Source organism: Oncorhynchus nerka, linkage group LG26 (genome assembly GCF_034236695.1).
Source record: "Oncorhynchus nerka isolate Pitt River linkage group LG26, Oner_Uvic_2.0, whole genome shotgun sequence".
Lineage (NCBI taxonomy): Eukaryota > Metazoa > Chordata > Actinopteri > Salmoniformes > Salmonidae > Oncorhynchus > Oncorhynchus nerka.
In genome coordinates this window covers 32571583-32586199 of record NC_088421.1, presented here as the reverse complement: position 1 = coordinate 32586199, position 14617 = coordinate 32571583, and the positions used below count along the sequence as shown (strand labels likewise).

At 43.6% G+C, this 14617-nt stretch overlaps 1 protein-coding gene across 1 annotated transcript in view; it reads left to right on the top strand.

Moving 5' to 3' along the window:
- pitpnc1a (phosphatidylinositol transfer protein cytoplasmic 1a) overlaps positions 1-14617 on the top strand; it is a 140743-nt gene that overhangs the window by 123655 nt on the left and 2471 nt on the right. Inside the window, 4 exon segments of the mRNA XM_065010456.1 lie at positions 1381-1452; positions 5378-5476; positions 10742-10897; positions 11897-11960. Of these exon segments, the coding sequence (XP_064866528.1) occupies positions 1381-1452; positions 5378-5476; positions 10742-10897; positions 11897-11960 (391 nt within the window).

Genomic DNA, 14617 nt, shown 5'->3' with positions numbered 1-14617 from the left:
CTGCAGCAAGCCTATAGCCTGGGCCCCACCCCATGCTGCTGCGCTGTGGACATATTCATTCCTTCCCATTCTCTCTATTCTAAAGAGACATATGAACACACACACATACAGAAACACACTCACTCACTCATACCGTTATGTAACTGGAGATCTATTGAGCTTTATTGTAATTGCGGTGTTAAAGAGTTAATCTAATCAAAGCCTATGGTGAGAGCAGTGTGAGTGATAGTTGACTAGCCATGGGGGGATGGGGAGGAAGGTATGAGTGATAGTTGACTAGCCATGGGGGGACGGGGAGGAAGGTATGAGTGATAGTTGACTAGCCATGGGGGGATGGGGAGGAAGGTATGAGTGATAGTTGACTAGCCATGGAGGGATGGGGAGGAAGGTATGAGTGATAGTTGACTAGCCATGGGGGATGGGGAGGAAGGTATGAGTGATAGTTGACTAGCCATGGGGGACAGGGAGGAAGGTATGAGTGATAGTTGACTAGCCATGGGGGACGGGGAGGAAGGTATGAGTGATAGTTGACTAGCCATGGGGGACAGGGAGGAAGGTATGAGTGATAGTTGACTAGCCATGGGGGAACGGGGAGGAAGGTATGAGTGATAGTTGACTAGCCATGGGGGGACAGGGAGGAAGGTATGAGTGATAGTTGACTAGCCATGGGGGGACAGGGAGGAAGGTATGAGTGATAGTTGACTAGCCATGGGGGGACAGGGAGGAAGGTATGAGTGATAGTTGACTAGCCATGGGGGGATGGGGAGGAAGGTATGAGTGATAGTTGACTAGCCATGGGGGGACAGGGAGGAAGGTATGAGTGATAGTTGACTAGCCATGGGGGGGATTGGGGGGAGGTTCAGGGTGTGGACGAGGAGCCAGTAAATCCACAGGGCGATATAATATATTCATTATTACTGAAGACGGGCAATAAAACACACGCAATCACACTCAGCATGACACACACACATGCGTACACGTGCACACACACACACACACACACACACACACACACACACTGCCCATAAAACACCTCACCCTGCAGGCTGACCACAAAGACCCAGGAAGATATTCCCTCTGTCTTTCCTGAGCTTGTATGGATAGTGGTAGAAAGATACTATCCCATCTCCCATGGAGATCAGTTTCCCCAGTGCTCCACACCTTGTTGGAGATTATTCGGATTTAACCACTCTACATTTAGGTTATGTCCCAAATGGGCAATAGCCTATGTAGTGTTTTGGCCCACTATGGGTAGTGCAACAATAGTGCACTACATAGGCAATAGGGTACTATTTGGGACTCAGATTAACAAGTCAAAATATTGTTTTAATGTGTCTATATTCTGTGTGTAATCTCCTGCTGTTCTCTCCTCTTCTCTAGTGCTCCTTTCTGCCAAAGTTCTCCATTCACATAGAGACCAAGTATGAGGACAACAAAGGCAGCAATGACAATGTCAGTATGGTGTCTGTGCATGGTCATGGTGTGTGTCTGTGCACGGTCATGGTGTGTGTCTGTGCATGGTCATGGTGTGTGTCTGTGCATGGTCATGGTGTGTGTCTGTGCATGGTCATGGTGTGTGTCTGTGAGTGGTAATGGTGTGTGTCTGTGAGTGGTCATGGTGTGTGTCTGTGAGTGGTAATGGTGTGTGTCTGTGCATGGTCATAGTGTGTGTCTGTGAGTGGTCATGGTGTGTGTCTGTGCGTGGTCATGGTGTGTGTCTGTGAGTGGTAATGGTGTGTGTCTGTGAGTGGTCATGGTGTGTGTCTGTGAGTGGTAATGGTGTGTGTCTGTGCATGGTCATAGTGTGTGTCTGTGAGTGGTCATGGTGTGTGTCTGTGCATGGTCATGGTGTGTGTCTGTGCATGGTCATGGTGTGTGTCTGTGCGTGGTCATGGTGTGTGTCTGTGAGTGGTCATGGTGTGTGTCTGTGAGTGGTCATGGTGTGTGTCTGTGAGTGGTCATGGTGTGTGTCTGTGAGTGGTCATGGTGTGTGTCTGTGAGTGGTCATGGTGTGTGTCTGTGAGTGGTCATGGTGTGTGTCTGTGAGTGGTCATGGTGTGTGTCTGTGAGTGGTCATGGTGTGTGTCTGTGAGTGGTCATGGTGTGTGTCTGTGAGTGGTCATGGTGTGTGCACTTGAATGCCACATACAACATTCAGTCCCATCTTTTTCTCTCACTTCTAAACGAGTGGATGGAGTCAGAACAGGGGGATGCTGGGATGAATAAGAACACTTGTCTAATATATTCACGATGCCCCAACAAACTAATCAGAATGCACGTTTATTTCATTGGCTAGCCTCTCCCTCACTAAAATCAGTGAGATTACCATTCAGTCTGTGGGCTTCAGGGCCCATATTCATAAAGCATCTTTATTAGGAGTGCTGATCTAGGATCAGGTTCCCCTTGTTCAAGTCAAAACTGGTCCTAGATCAGCACTCCAACTCTGAGAGGCTTTATTAATATGGGCCCAGGCCTCCGAGTCAAGTGGAAGTGGTTCTTTCTCCAGCCTTTCAATGTGGAGCATATCAAATCAAGTTGGATATGGGTTCATCCGTTGGGGTGGCAGGTAGCCTAGTGGTTAGAGCATTGGGCCAGTAACCCAAAGGTTGCTAGATCAAATCCCTGAGCTGACAAGGTAAAAATCTATCATTCTGCCCCTAAAAACAAGGTAGTTAACCCACTGTTCCTAGGCTGTCATTGTAAATAAGAATTTGTTCTTAACTGACTTGCCTAGTTAAATAAAATATGGATAACTGTGGGGTAAAGGCTGTGTGTTAGGAGAGTATATATCGTATACCTCTGTGATAGGAGAGTTTATATTGTATACCTCTGTGTTAGGAGAGTTTATATCGTATACCTCTGTGATAGGAGAGTTTATATCATATACCTCTGTGATAGGAGAGTTTATATCATATACCTCTGTGATAGGAGAGTTTATATCATATACCTCTGTGATAGGAGAGTTTATATCATATACCTCTGTGATAGGAGAGTTTATATCGTATACCTCTGTGATAGGAGAGTCTATATCGTATACCTCTGTGATAGGAGAGTCTATATCGTATACCTCTGTGTTAGGAGAGTCTATATCGTATACCTCTGTGATAGGAGAGTCTATATCGTATACCTCTGTGATAGGAGAGTTTATATTGTATACCTCTGTGATAGGAGAGTTTATATCGTATACCTCTGTGATAGGAGAGTTTATATTGTATACCTCTGTGATAGGAGAGTCTATATCATATACCTCTGTGATAGGAGAGTTTATATCGTATACCTCTGTGATAGGAGAGTTTATATCGTATACCTCTGTGATAGGAGAGTTTATATCGTATACCTCTGTGATAGGAGAGTTTATATCGTATACCTCTGTGATAGGAGAGTCTATATCGTATACCTCTGTGATAGGAGAGTTTATATCGTATACCTCTGTGATAGGAGAGTTTATATCGTATACCTCTGTGATAGGAGAGTCTATATCGTATACCTCTGTGTTAGGAGAGTCTATATCGTATACCTCTGTGTTAGGAGAGTCTATATCGTATACCTCTGTGATAGGAGAGTTTATATCGTATACCTCTGTGATAGGAGAGTCTATATCGTATACCTCTGTGATAGGAGAGTCTATATCGTATACCTCTGTGTTAGGAGAGTCTATATCGTATACCTCTGTGATAGGAGAGTTTATATCGTATACCTCTGTGATAGGAGAGTTTATATCGTATACCTCTGTGATAGGAGAGTCTATATCATATACCTCTGTGATAGGAGAGTCTATATCGAATACCTCTGTGTTAGGAGAGTTTATATTGTATACCTCTGTGATAGGAGAGTCTATATCATATACCTCTGTGTTAGGAGAGTTTATATTGTATACCTCTGTGATAGGAGAGTCTATATCATATACCTCTGTGTTAGGAGAGTTTATATCGTATACCTCTGTGATAGGAGAGTTTCAATAATGCATTATCTTGGTTGGGTTTGCTATCAGATGCCCATTGCTTCATGTTACACAATGGGTTTACTCATAACTCATCCCCCTTCTTCTGGTTTGAAGGACCTGTCAAGGACATCCTTAGTACACCAAGGTCTTACTCTGTCACATATCTGCATCTCAAATGACAATCTATTCCCTATGTAGTGCACTACTTTTGACCAGAGCCCTGCACTGCATAGGCAATAGGGTGCCATTTGAGATGTAGACAACAGTTGTTTTCAGCCGCATTCGCCTACTGCATCTTCTCTTTGTGAGAGTTGGTATGTCAGGGAGAAAGGGATGATTGCCTACAGCTCCTTGGCTACATGTTTGAATTCCCTACAGTATGAAGGACTGATATCCAGACAACCAGAGTTGAGAGAAGGGGGAGTAAGATAGAAAGGAAATAAGATATAGGGAGATATTGTGTGTATCTGTATGCATGTCTGATCCAGTCCTTTAAACAAGGACTGTTGCTTCTTGTTCCTCTCACCACTGATCCTCATTTCCTGGTGGGGGACACATTCACATTACCATTCCACAACATTTACATGATGTCATATCATAAAACTGATCTTGTCTGTCCTGGGTCGTGTTCATTAGGACATAACGGAAACCATTTCAAAACGTTTTGCTATAGACAAAAGAAACGTTTCTTATTGGACATTTCCAGGTAATCCCTCCCTGTTTCATCTGATTTTCTTGTGTTTGGTGCAAAACGAACACGACCCTGACTTCATTCCTGAGACTAAAGTATGTAATTGCTGAATTTTAAATTCATCCCATCAATGCCTCAATTTCCCAAGGCTTACTTCCTCTACTCTCATAGACATCATTATTCAGTTCAGTTTTTCATCCTCTCAGTCTACTTATCATGCAAAGGTTGGTAGATGAATATACATTGATGTCAGTAATGGATGGATTTTTGTCTGGATTATTCAACTATTTCAAGGAGGTTATTACTGCACCAGCTCTGTCTCTGTCTCTCCTGTTTCTTTCTCCCTGCTAAATGAGCTAAATGTATCCCCCGGGAGAAAACACCTGTCACCTGACGAGGTCTAATGGCTTTAATGGGGAAAGGAGTAAAGCATTATAACCGTTAAAAGCCTCGCTTTCCTCCTTCAAACAATGTGATTCTCTATATGATTGGCAGCTCTGGCCGATCAGTATCATGAAATGCTCGCTCGCTCAACTTCCCCAAACATCAGAGCTCCACCTAGTGGCTGCTGTGGGAATGACCGTTGATTAAGCTTCACTCCTAAGATCACTGATATATTATCTACATAGATAAGGTGTTGCTGAAATACAACGTCCTCATCATGGAGAACAGTTGATTATGTTCACTCTCTTTCTCTCTCTCTCTCTCTCTAAAATGCCCATCTCTTTTTCTCTATCCCTCAGATCTTTGACAGCGAGCCCAAAGGGGAGGAGGAGATAGAGGTGTGCTTAGTGGATATCGCCTACGACGAGATCCCAGAGCGCTACTACAAGGAGTCTGAGGTGAGGAGGTCAAAGGTTAGAAGTCAAGGGGTAGGAATCCCAAGTCACTGTTTCAGCAGCAGTGGACTTCGACAGTCACAATTCTCCATGGTTTTCCAGTACAAGTGTGTACTTGTACACTCACCGGCATGGATTTAAAACCATATGATTGGTGTAAGCATTGGCTGGCGTGAGTTTCTACCATTGTTAAACCCATGTTAGAAATTGTGGAAGTGTACTTTTTGGGAGGAGTGGGGGGGTGAGCTCTGGGTGCTAGCAACCTGGTCGTTTCACAAAGTCAGAAAAAGTGTAAGAGGGTGATAACAAAATATCTAAGAGAATACGGTCTTAGAAAAACTGCACATCTAGAACCTAAAAGGGTTCTTTGGCTGACCCCATAGGAGAACCCTTTGAAGAACCCTTTTTTTGGTTCCAGGTAGAACTACTTTGGTTCTAGGTTGAACCCTTCTACCTGGAACCAAAAATGGTTCTCCTATGGGGACAGCCGAAAACCCTTTTGGAACCCTTTTTTCTAAGAGTGTATACAAATCCCCATTTCTCTCATATCTCATTTACTCATTTCTCCTCTCAGCGCCCTGAGGGTCAGCTAGCTGCTAGTTTCATCAGAGAGAGAGACCTCTAGCTGGTCATATCTCCCCTCTCAGCCCTGAGGGTCAGCTAGCTGCTAGTTTCATCAGAGAGAGAGACCTCTAGCTGGTCATATCTCCCCTCTCAGCCCTGAGGGTCAGCTAGCTGCTAGTTTCATCAGAGAGAGAGACCTCTAGCTGGTCATATCTCCCCTCTCAGCCCCGAGGGTCAGCTAGCTGCTAGTTTCATCAGAGAGAGAGACCTCTAGCTGGTCATATCTCCCCTCTCAGCCCCGAGGGTCAGCTAGCTGCTAGTTTCATCAGAGAGAGAGACCTCTAGCTGGTCATATCTCCCCTCTCAGCCCTGAGGGTCAGCTAGCTGCTAGTTTCATCAGAGAGAGAGACCTCTAGCTGGTCATATCTCCCCTCTCAGCCCTGAGGGTCAGCTAGCTGCTAGTTTCATCAGAGAGAGACCTCTAGCTGGTCATATCTCCCCTCTCAGCCCTGAGGGTCAGCTAGCTGCTAGTTTCATCAGAGAGAGAGACCTCTAGCTGGTCATATCTCCCCTCTCAGCCCTGAGGGTCAGCTAGCTGCTAGTTTCATCAGAGAGAGAGACCTCTAGCTGGTCATATCTCCCCTCTCAGCCCTGAGGGTCAGCTAGCTGCTAGTTTCATCAGAGAGAGAGACCTCTAGCTGGTCATATCTCCCCTCTCAGCCCCGAGGGTCAGCTAGCTGTTAGTTTCATCAGAGAGAGAGACCTCTAGCTGGTCATATCTCCCCTCTCAGCCCCGAGGGTCAGCTAGCTGCTAGTTTCATCAGAGAGAGAGACCTCTAGCTGGTCATATCTCCCCTCTCAGCCCTGAGGGTCAGCTACCTGCTAGTTTCATCAGAGAGAGAGACCTCTAGCTGGTCATATCTCCCCTCTCAGCCCCGAGGGTCAGCTAGCTGCTAGTTTCATCAGAGAGAGAGACCTCTAGCTGGTCATATCTCCCCTCTCAGCCCTGATGGTCAACTAGCTGCTAGTTTCATCAGAGAGAGAGACATCTAGCTGGTCATATCTCCCCTCTCAGCCCTGAGGGTCAGCTAGCTGCTAGTTTCATCAGAGAGAGAGACCTCTAGCTGGTCTTGGCTGCCATTAACCATGTTCACTGCTGTGTCCCTGCTCTCCTACACGTTCCATTCTTTTCTCTTAATAAGCCTCAGGGAGGGTTGATGTAGGGGTGGATGGAGGGAAGGGGGTGGAGGAATGGAGGAATACATGGCGTTATCTTCCTCAAACAGCCTCTTAAAGCTTCTCACCATGTCTGTTATTAGAGTCAGGGGGACAGCAATGGATCTGTCTTTTATGTTTGACCAGAGGACGGGGAGCCACCAGATGCTTTTTCCTGGAATACAATACAATGTCAACCAGACTATTTAAGTATATTTGATTTGATCTGAGCCATTTTTAGATCCCTGATACCTGCTGTGTTCAGGAGAGCATAGACTTAGTCTTATACGTTGCCAACTGCAGTAACGTTTCACCTGTCATTGTTCAAATGGAAGTACAAAGAGATGATTTTGACAAATGGTCATACTATTACATTAAGCTAGGGCTGCAAAATTCTGGTAAATTTCCCCAAATTCTCATATTTTCCAGAAATCCTGGTTGGAATATTCCTGGAATCAGGAGGGAATAAACAAATAAATTGGAATATTCCAACCAGGATTTACAGAAACCTGGGAATTTTGGGAAAGTTGCTGGAATTTTGCAACCCAAATTCACATTATACCAGAACAATGATATACAGTTGAAGTCGGAAGTTTACATACACCTTAGCCAAATACATTTAAACTCAGTTTTTCACAATGACATTTAATCCTAATAAAAATTCCCTGTTTTAGGTCAGATAGGATCATCATTTGATTTTAAGAATGTGAAATGTCAGAATAATAGTAGAGAGAATTATTTATTTCATCACATTCCCAGTGGGTCAGAAGTTTACATACACTCCATTAGTATTTGGTAGCATTGCCTTTAAATTGTTTAACTTGGGTAAAACGTTTCAGGTAGCCTTCCACAAGCTTCCCACAATATGTTGGGTGAATTTTGGCCCATTCCTCCTGACAGAGCTGGTGTAACTGAGTCAGGTTTATAGGCCTCCTTGCTCGCACACGCTTTTTCAGTTCTGCTCACAAATTTTATATAGGATTGAGTTCAGGGCTTTGTGATGGCCACTCCAATACCTTGACTTTGTTGTCCTTAAGCCATTTTGCCACAACTTTGGAAGTATACTTGGGGTCATTGTCCATTTGGAAGACCCATTTGCGACCAAGCTTTAACTTCTTGACTGATGTCTTGAGATGTTGCTTCAATATATCCACATAATTTTCCTTTCTCTTGATGACATCTATTTTGTGAAGTGCATCAGTCCCTCCTGCAGCAATGCACCCCAACAACATGATGCTGCCACCCCCATGCTTCACAGTTGGGATGGTGTTATTCTATTTTTGTTTCATCAGACCAGAGGACATTTCTCCAAAAAGTACAATCTTTGTCCCCATGTTCAGTTGCAAACCGTAGTCTGGCTTTTTTATGACGGGTTTGGAGCAGTGTCTTCTTCCTTGCTGAGCGCCCTTTCAGGTTATGTCGATATAGGACTCGTTATACTGTGGATATAGATACTTTTGTACCTGAGTCCTCCAGCATCTTCACAAGGTCCTTTGCTGCTGTTCTGGGATTGATTTGCACTTTTGGCACCAAAGTACTTTCATCTCTAGGAAACAGAACGCGTCTCCTTCCTGAGCGGTATGACAGCTGCGTGGTCCCATGGTGTTTATACTTGCGTACTATTGTTTGTACAGATGAACGTGGTACCTTCAAGCATTTGGAAATTGCTCCCAAGGATGAACCAGACTTGTGGGGGTCTACAATTATGATTCTTTTGATTTTCTGATTTCTTTTGATTTTCCCATGATGTCAAGCAAAGAGGCACTGATTTTGAAGGTAGGCCTTTCAATACATCCACAGGCAAACCTCCAATTGACTCAAATTATGTCAATTAGCCTATCAGAAGCTTCTAAAGCCGAAATTGACACATAAATCGTCAAAATGTAAATTTGTTGGTGGTTTGGGGGAGAATTGTAGCATTTCAACTAACCCTAAACCTAACCATTGTCCTAACCTTAACCTAATGCTCCTAACCTGCTAGGTTATTATCCTATCCTGCTCCATAAATTCTCCTAACCTGCTAGGTTAATTGTCCTATCCTGCTCCGTAAGTTCTCCTAACCTGCTAGGTTAATTGTCCTATCCTGCTCCGTAAGTTCTCCTAACCTGCTAGGTTAATTGTCCTATCCTGCTCCGTAAGTTCTCCTAACCTGCTAGGTTAATTGTCCTATCCTGCTCCGTAAGTTCTCCTAACCTGCTAGGTTAATTGTTGTAACGTTCATTGTTAAGGGTAGAGACCAAGGCGCAGCGTGATTTGAGTTCATCATATTTTATTAAAATGTGAACCAGAAAAATAAACCAATAAACAATACAACGATCGAAAATCTTAGGAGTGCAACCCATGCAACAAACAAAGACAAGATCCCACAAAGACAAGATCCCAAGTATGATCCCCAACCAGAGACAACGATAGACAGCTGCCTCTGATTGGGAACCATACTAGGCCAGCAAAGAAAAGGAAAACATAGATACACAAAAACTAGAGTACCCACCCTAGTCACACCCTGACCTATTCAAAACATAGAGAATAAACAGGGATCTCTAAGGTCAGGGCGTGACAATTGTCCTATCCTGCTACTTAAGTTCTCCTAACCTATCTGGATTAATAATTGTATCCTGCTGCGTAGGTTCTCCTAACCTGCTAGGTTAATTATCGTATCCTGCTGTGTAAGTTCTCCTAACCTGCTAGGTTAATTATCGTATCCTGCTGTGTAAGTTCTCCTAACCTGCTAGGTTAATTATCGTATCCTGCTGTGTAAGTTCTCCTAACCTGCTAGGTTAATTATCGTATCCTGCTGTGTAAGTTCTCCTAACCTGATAGGTTAATTATTGTATCCTGCTGTGTAAGTTCTCCTAACCTGCTAGGTTAATTATCGTATCCTGCTGTGTAAGTTCTCCTAACCTGCTAGGTTAATTATCGTATCCTGCTGTGTAAGTTCTCCTAACCTGCTAGGTTAATTATCGTATCCTGCTGTGTAAGTTCTCCTAACCTGATAGGTTAATTATCCTATCCTGCTGCGTAAGTTCTCCTAACCTGTTACATAAAGTCAATTCTGTTCGTAACTGTATACCATCTAGTCCTTACTCCATAACAAGGGCCCAGAGTTTTCTCCTGGTAAGGTCACATGATCAAGAAGCACCTGAAAAGCAGACTGTGCACATAAAATACCCCCCCCCCAGCGGGCTGCTCCAGGCTGAGCTCTCCATGAGACTTGTACCTACCATCCATTCTGCTGGACTGCTGGACAAAGAAACATGATTCATTCATACTTGTCAGGATGTTTACTGCAAAACTCATTGGGTCAGGAATTGAATTGCATTCCTGTATAGAGACAAAACAAAGAGGTGAGACAGTGGCACTAAGCTCATGAGGTATGTGAAAGTTATTTTCTTCAATGTCACTATGTCAAAAGATGTCCAACATTGGATGTACCAATCCCGGTCTGTAGCTTTAATACTGTCCATACTGTGTTTCCATGGTTCCCTGTAGGACTTGCGGTACTTTAAATCAGAGAAGACAGACCGGGGTGTTCTGCAGGAGGGCTGGATCGACAACCAGGAACCCATCATGTGCTCCTACAAACTGGTGACAGTCAAGTTCGAGGTGTGGGGTCTTCAGACACGGGTGGAGCAGTTTGTACACAAGGTCAGTCCAGTTATGTCCACCCACCATTTCTGTATTCACACACACAATTCAATTTAACCCCTCCACCCCTGTTCCCCCTCTGAGCTGTCCCTCTCCTTGCCTAAGGGTCTCTTTCCCTAACATCACACACACAGCATTACTCATACAGGGACACACATGGCTAACATTAACTGGTGGAGGAGTGGAAGAAAGACAGAGAACAACTCTTAAAGTTCATCCTCTCTGACTCATCCTCTCTGACTCACTAAGTCTTCTAACCTCCTTTCCTCTCTGACTCACTAAGTCTTCTAACCTCCTTTCCTCTCTGACTCACTAAGTCTTCTAACCTCCTTTCCTCTCTGACTCATCCTCTCTGACTCACTAAGTCTTCTAACCTCCTTTCCTCTCTCTCACCAAGTCTTCTAACCTCCTTTCCTCTCTGACTAAGTCTTCTAACCTCCTTTCCTCTCTGACTAAGTCTTCTAACCTCCTTTCCTCTCTGACTAAGTCTTCTAACCTCCTTTCCTCTCTGACTAAGTCTTCTAACCTCCTTTCCTCTCTGACTCACTAAGTCTTCTAACCTCCTTTCCTCTCTGACTCACTAAGTCTTCTAACCTCCTTTCCTCTCTGACTCACTAAGTCTTCTAACCTCCTTTCCTCTCTGACTCACTAAGTCTTCTAACCTCCTTTCCTCTCTGACTCACTAAGTCTTCTAACCTCCTTTCCTCTCTGACTCACTAAGTCTTCTAACCTCCTTTCCTCTCTGACTCACTAAGTCTTCTAACCTCCTTTCCTCTCTGACTCACTAAGTCTTCTAACCTCCTTTCCTCTCTGACTCACCTGTCCTCTCACTAAGACTTCTAACCTCCTTTCCTGTCCACCCTTCTTTCTTTCTTTCTTTCTTTCTTGCTCCCTCCCTCCCTCCCTCCCTCCCTCCCTCCCTCCCTCCCTCCCTCCCTCCCTCACTTTCTTTCTCACTCTCCCTCTTTACCTTCCTTGTCCTTCTCTCTCCATCCTCAGGTTATCCGTGACGTCCTGCTCCTAGGACACAGACAAGCCTTTGCCTGGGTGGATGAGTGGATTGGTGAGTTTGCAGACTAGTGCTGGGGCCAGGATTCTTACCCACACTGAGGGGTGACGTGTATGTGCTGCAGTGGCCCAGTTACCTGCTAGACCAGCCTCTGGCGCATAACTACTATCTACTTCTATGTGACCATGATCTTCGCTCTGCCTAAAGTAGGACCTGGGCCACGGCACCAAGCACTGCTACTATCTATTATCTGTATATTTGAGTTTGTGTTCTTTGTCTGTTTCCTGAAAGCTATCTCAAAATGTCAGTAACTCATCTATACAAGCATTGATTTGTGTTAATAACCATTATTTTGTATGAGGTTTTTAGTCTGAGAATTTCTTGTCTAAACATGTCTTCAGTGTTTCATTGATTTGCTTCACTGTTTCAACATGAGCAAACGGCTTATAAAATGGATCTGTGTGGCCAGGATGGTCAAACACAAGGTACACTGCAATAAGACCTGAGTTCAACACTACAGTGTTTCAAATAGCTTAAGCGGTTGCTTTAACCTGCCTGGAGGGCCAGGTGGGCGGGGTTTGTATTTCCAATACTTTTTTATTAGTTCCAATGCAACAGGCCAGCTCAATCAACCACAGCTTCACTATTTCAAATCATTTCTAACAGTATTTGAATGCAGATCTGACTGAAACTACACTTCTCACCCTGTTGTTACATTTGTTAGCAGCCTTTTATTTTAGGAAAAAAGACAATTGATAGGTCAGACCACTCTTTTGTACATTTTGAATTATGTACTTAACTTTGTGTTTGTGAAAAGCTGACGCATCACGATTGTCATGGAGAAGGAACATAAACATTCTTAATTATAACAATAATGATTCATTATTGATTGATTCAGTTGAATGTTATTTTTAATCCCAGTCCCCGTCAATGTAAATAAGAATTTGTTCTTAACTGGCTTGCCTAGTTAAATAAAGGTTCATTTAAAAAAAATATAAAGCCCATTTCTCACAACCAAATACGCTTTCTCCCTGACCTTCATCAGAGAAGCTCCCACTTGAGATGTATCCACTGCAAGATAATGATTCATTGAGTCTGCACACAGGTACAGAGAGCACTTGACTACTGTATGGGTCATAAGATGAGAGAACGTGACAGTATGCCAAGAGTCAGTAGCTATTTTATTTGGGACTTACGGAGCCTGGCTTTAACGATAGAGGAACATTTAAGACCACACGAGCCTGCTCTTTATCCCTATTCACATACAACATGAACTAGTATACAGTACATAATTAGCACAGTAGATACACTATAGCCTTCGGTCAATCTACATGGCATTGTTCCCCTTCCTCCAAGAGCTGTGGGAGATTCAGTGAAAGTGGCTGTATCACTGGAGGCCACTGAGGGGAGGACAGCTCATAATAGTGGCTGGAACGGAGTGAATGGAATGCATCAAACACATTTGATTCAATACCACCAATTCTACTCCAGTCATTACCACGAGCCTGTCCTCCCCAATTAAGGTGGCACCAACCTCCTGTGGGCTGTATATCATCTGGGTCATATTAATTTAGCACCAAACAGAAGAAAATCAACTGAATCAGAGGGACTACCTGTCCAATTAGAAAAACAAGTTTTGATTTTCTGTTGCAAAACCTTTTCAAACGTTGTGTGCCCTAAACGAACACGGCCCTGCTGTACAGCAGTGGTCCTTCCCTCCATCCTTGCATTGTGGTTTTCCACAGCCTACATTACTAAGGCTTGTCAAATAATATTCCTGAGAGCGTGTATCTTATACCATAAACCACCACTATGTCAAACCACCCTGTGTCCACCCACTAATGCGCTGCTCCACTTCACATTAAAGGCCTAGTGCAGTCAAAAATGTGATTTTCTGTGTTTTATATTCATTTCCACACTACACTCTTACCAAAAAATGGTTCCAAAAGGGTTCTTCAGTTGTCCCCATAGGAGAACCCTTTTTGGTTCCAGGTACAACCTGTTTTGGTTCTAGATAGAACCATTTTTGATTACATGTAGAAAGGAACCAAAAGAGTTTTACCTGCAACCAAAAAGTGTTCTTCAAAGGGTTCTCCGATGCGGACAGCCGAAGGACCCTGTAAGGTTTTATATAGCATATTTTTTCCAAGAGTGTAAGAGGTTGAAATAATACTGTTAAATTCTGAACATTATGATAATTCCCTTTTAGTGTTGGAGCTATCAAAAATGATTCCCTTTTGTAAGACCTATCTAAAATGTCAGCCTGTTTTGATGGGATGGAGTTTTGGCCTGCCTGGTGACATCACCAGGTGGTAAATTAGTTCATAGACTGATAAGAAAGAGAGTTCCAAACCTCTCTGCCAATAACAGCTGGTTTTTCTCCCATCTCAGACCACTCCCAGACAGTCCTATAAAAATTATTGCTTGAGAAATTGTTCTTTGCTAAGATACAATGTTTGTTTCTATTTTACCATTTTAATTTAAATCAATCACAGTAAGGTACTTAATTGTTCCCCCAAAATGATTTGATATTAAGATAAAAAATGTCTGCATTGGGCCTTTAACCTATATCCATACCTGCCCAGTACGTACTCTATCTCACCAAGGGACTGGTTTCCCAGAGCCAGGTAAAGTCTTTGATTTAAATACTTCTCAATTGAGAATCTCAATTGAAAGTGCAAGTGTTTGTCACTAATGGTTAACTACCCACA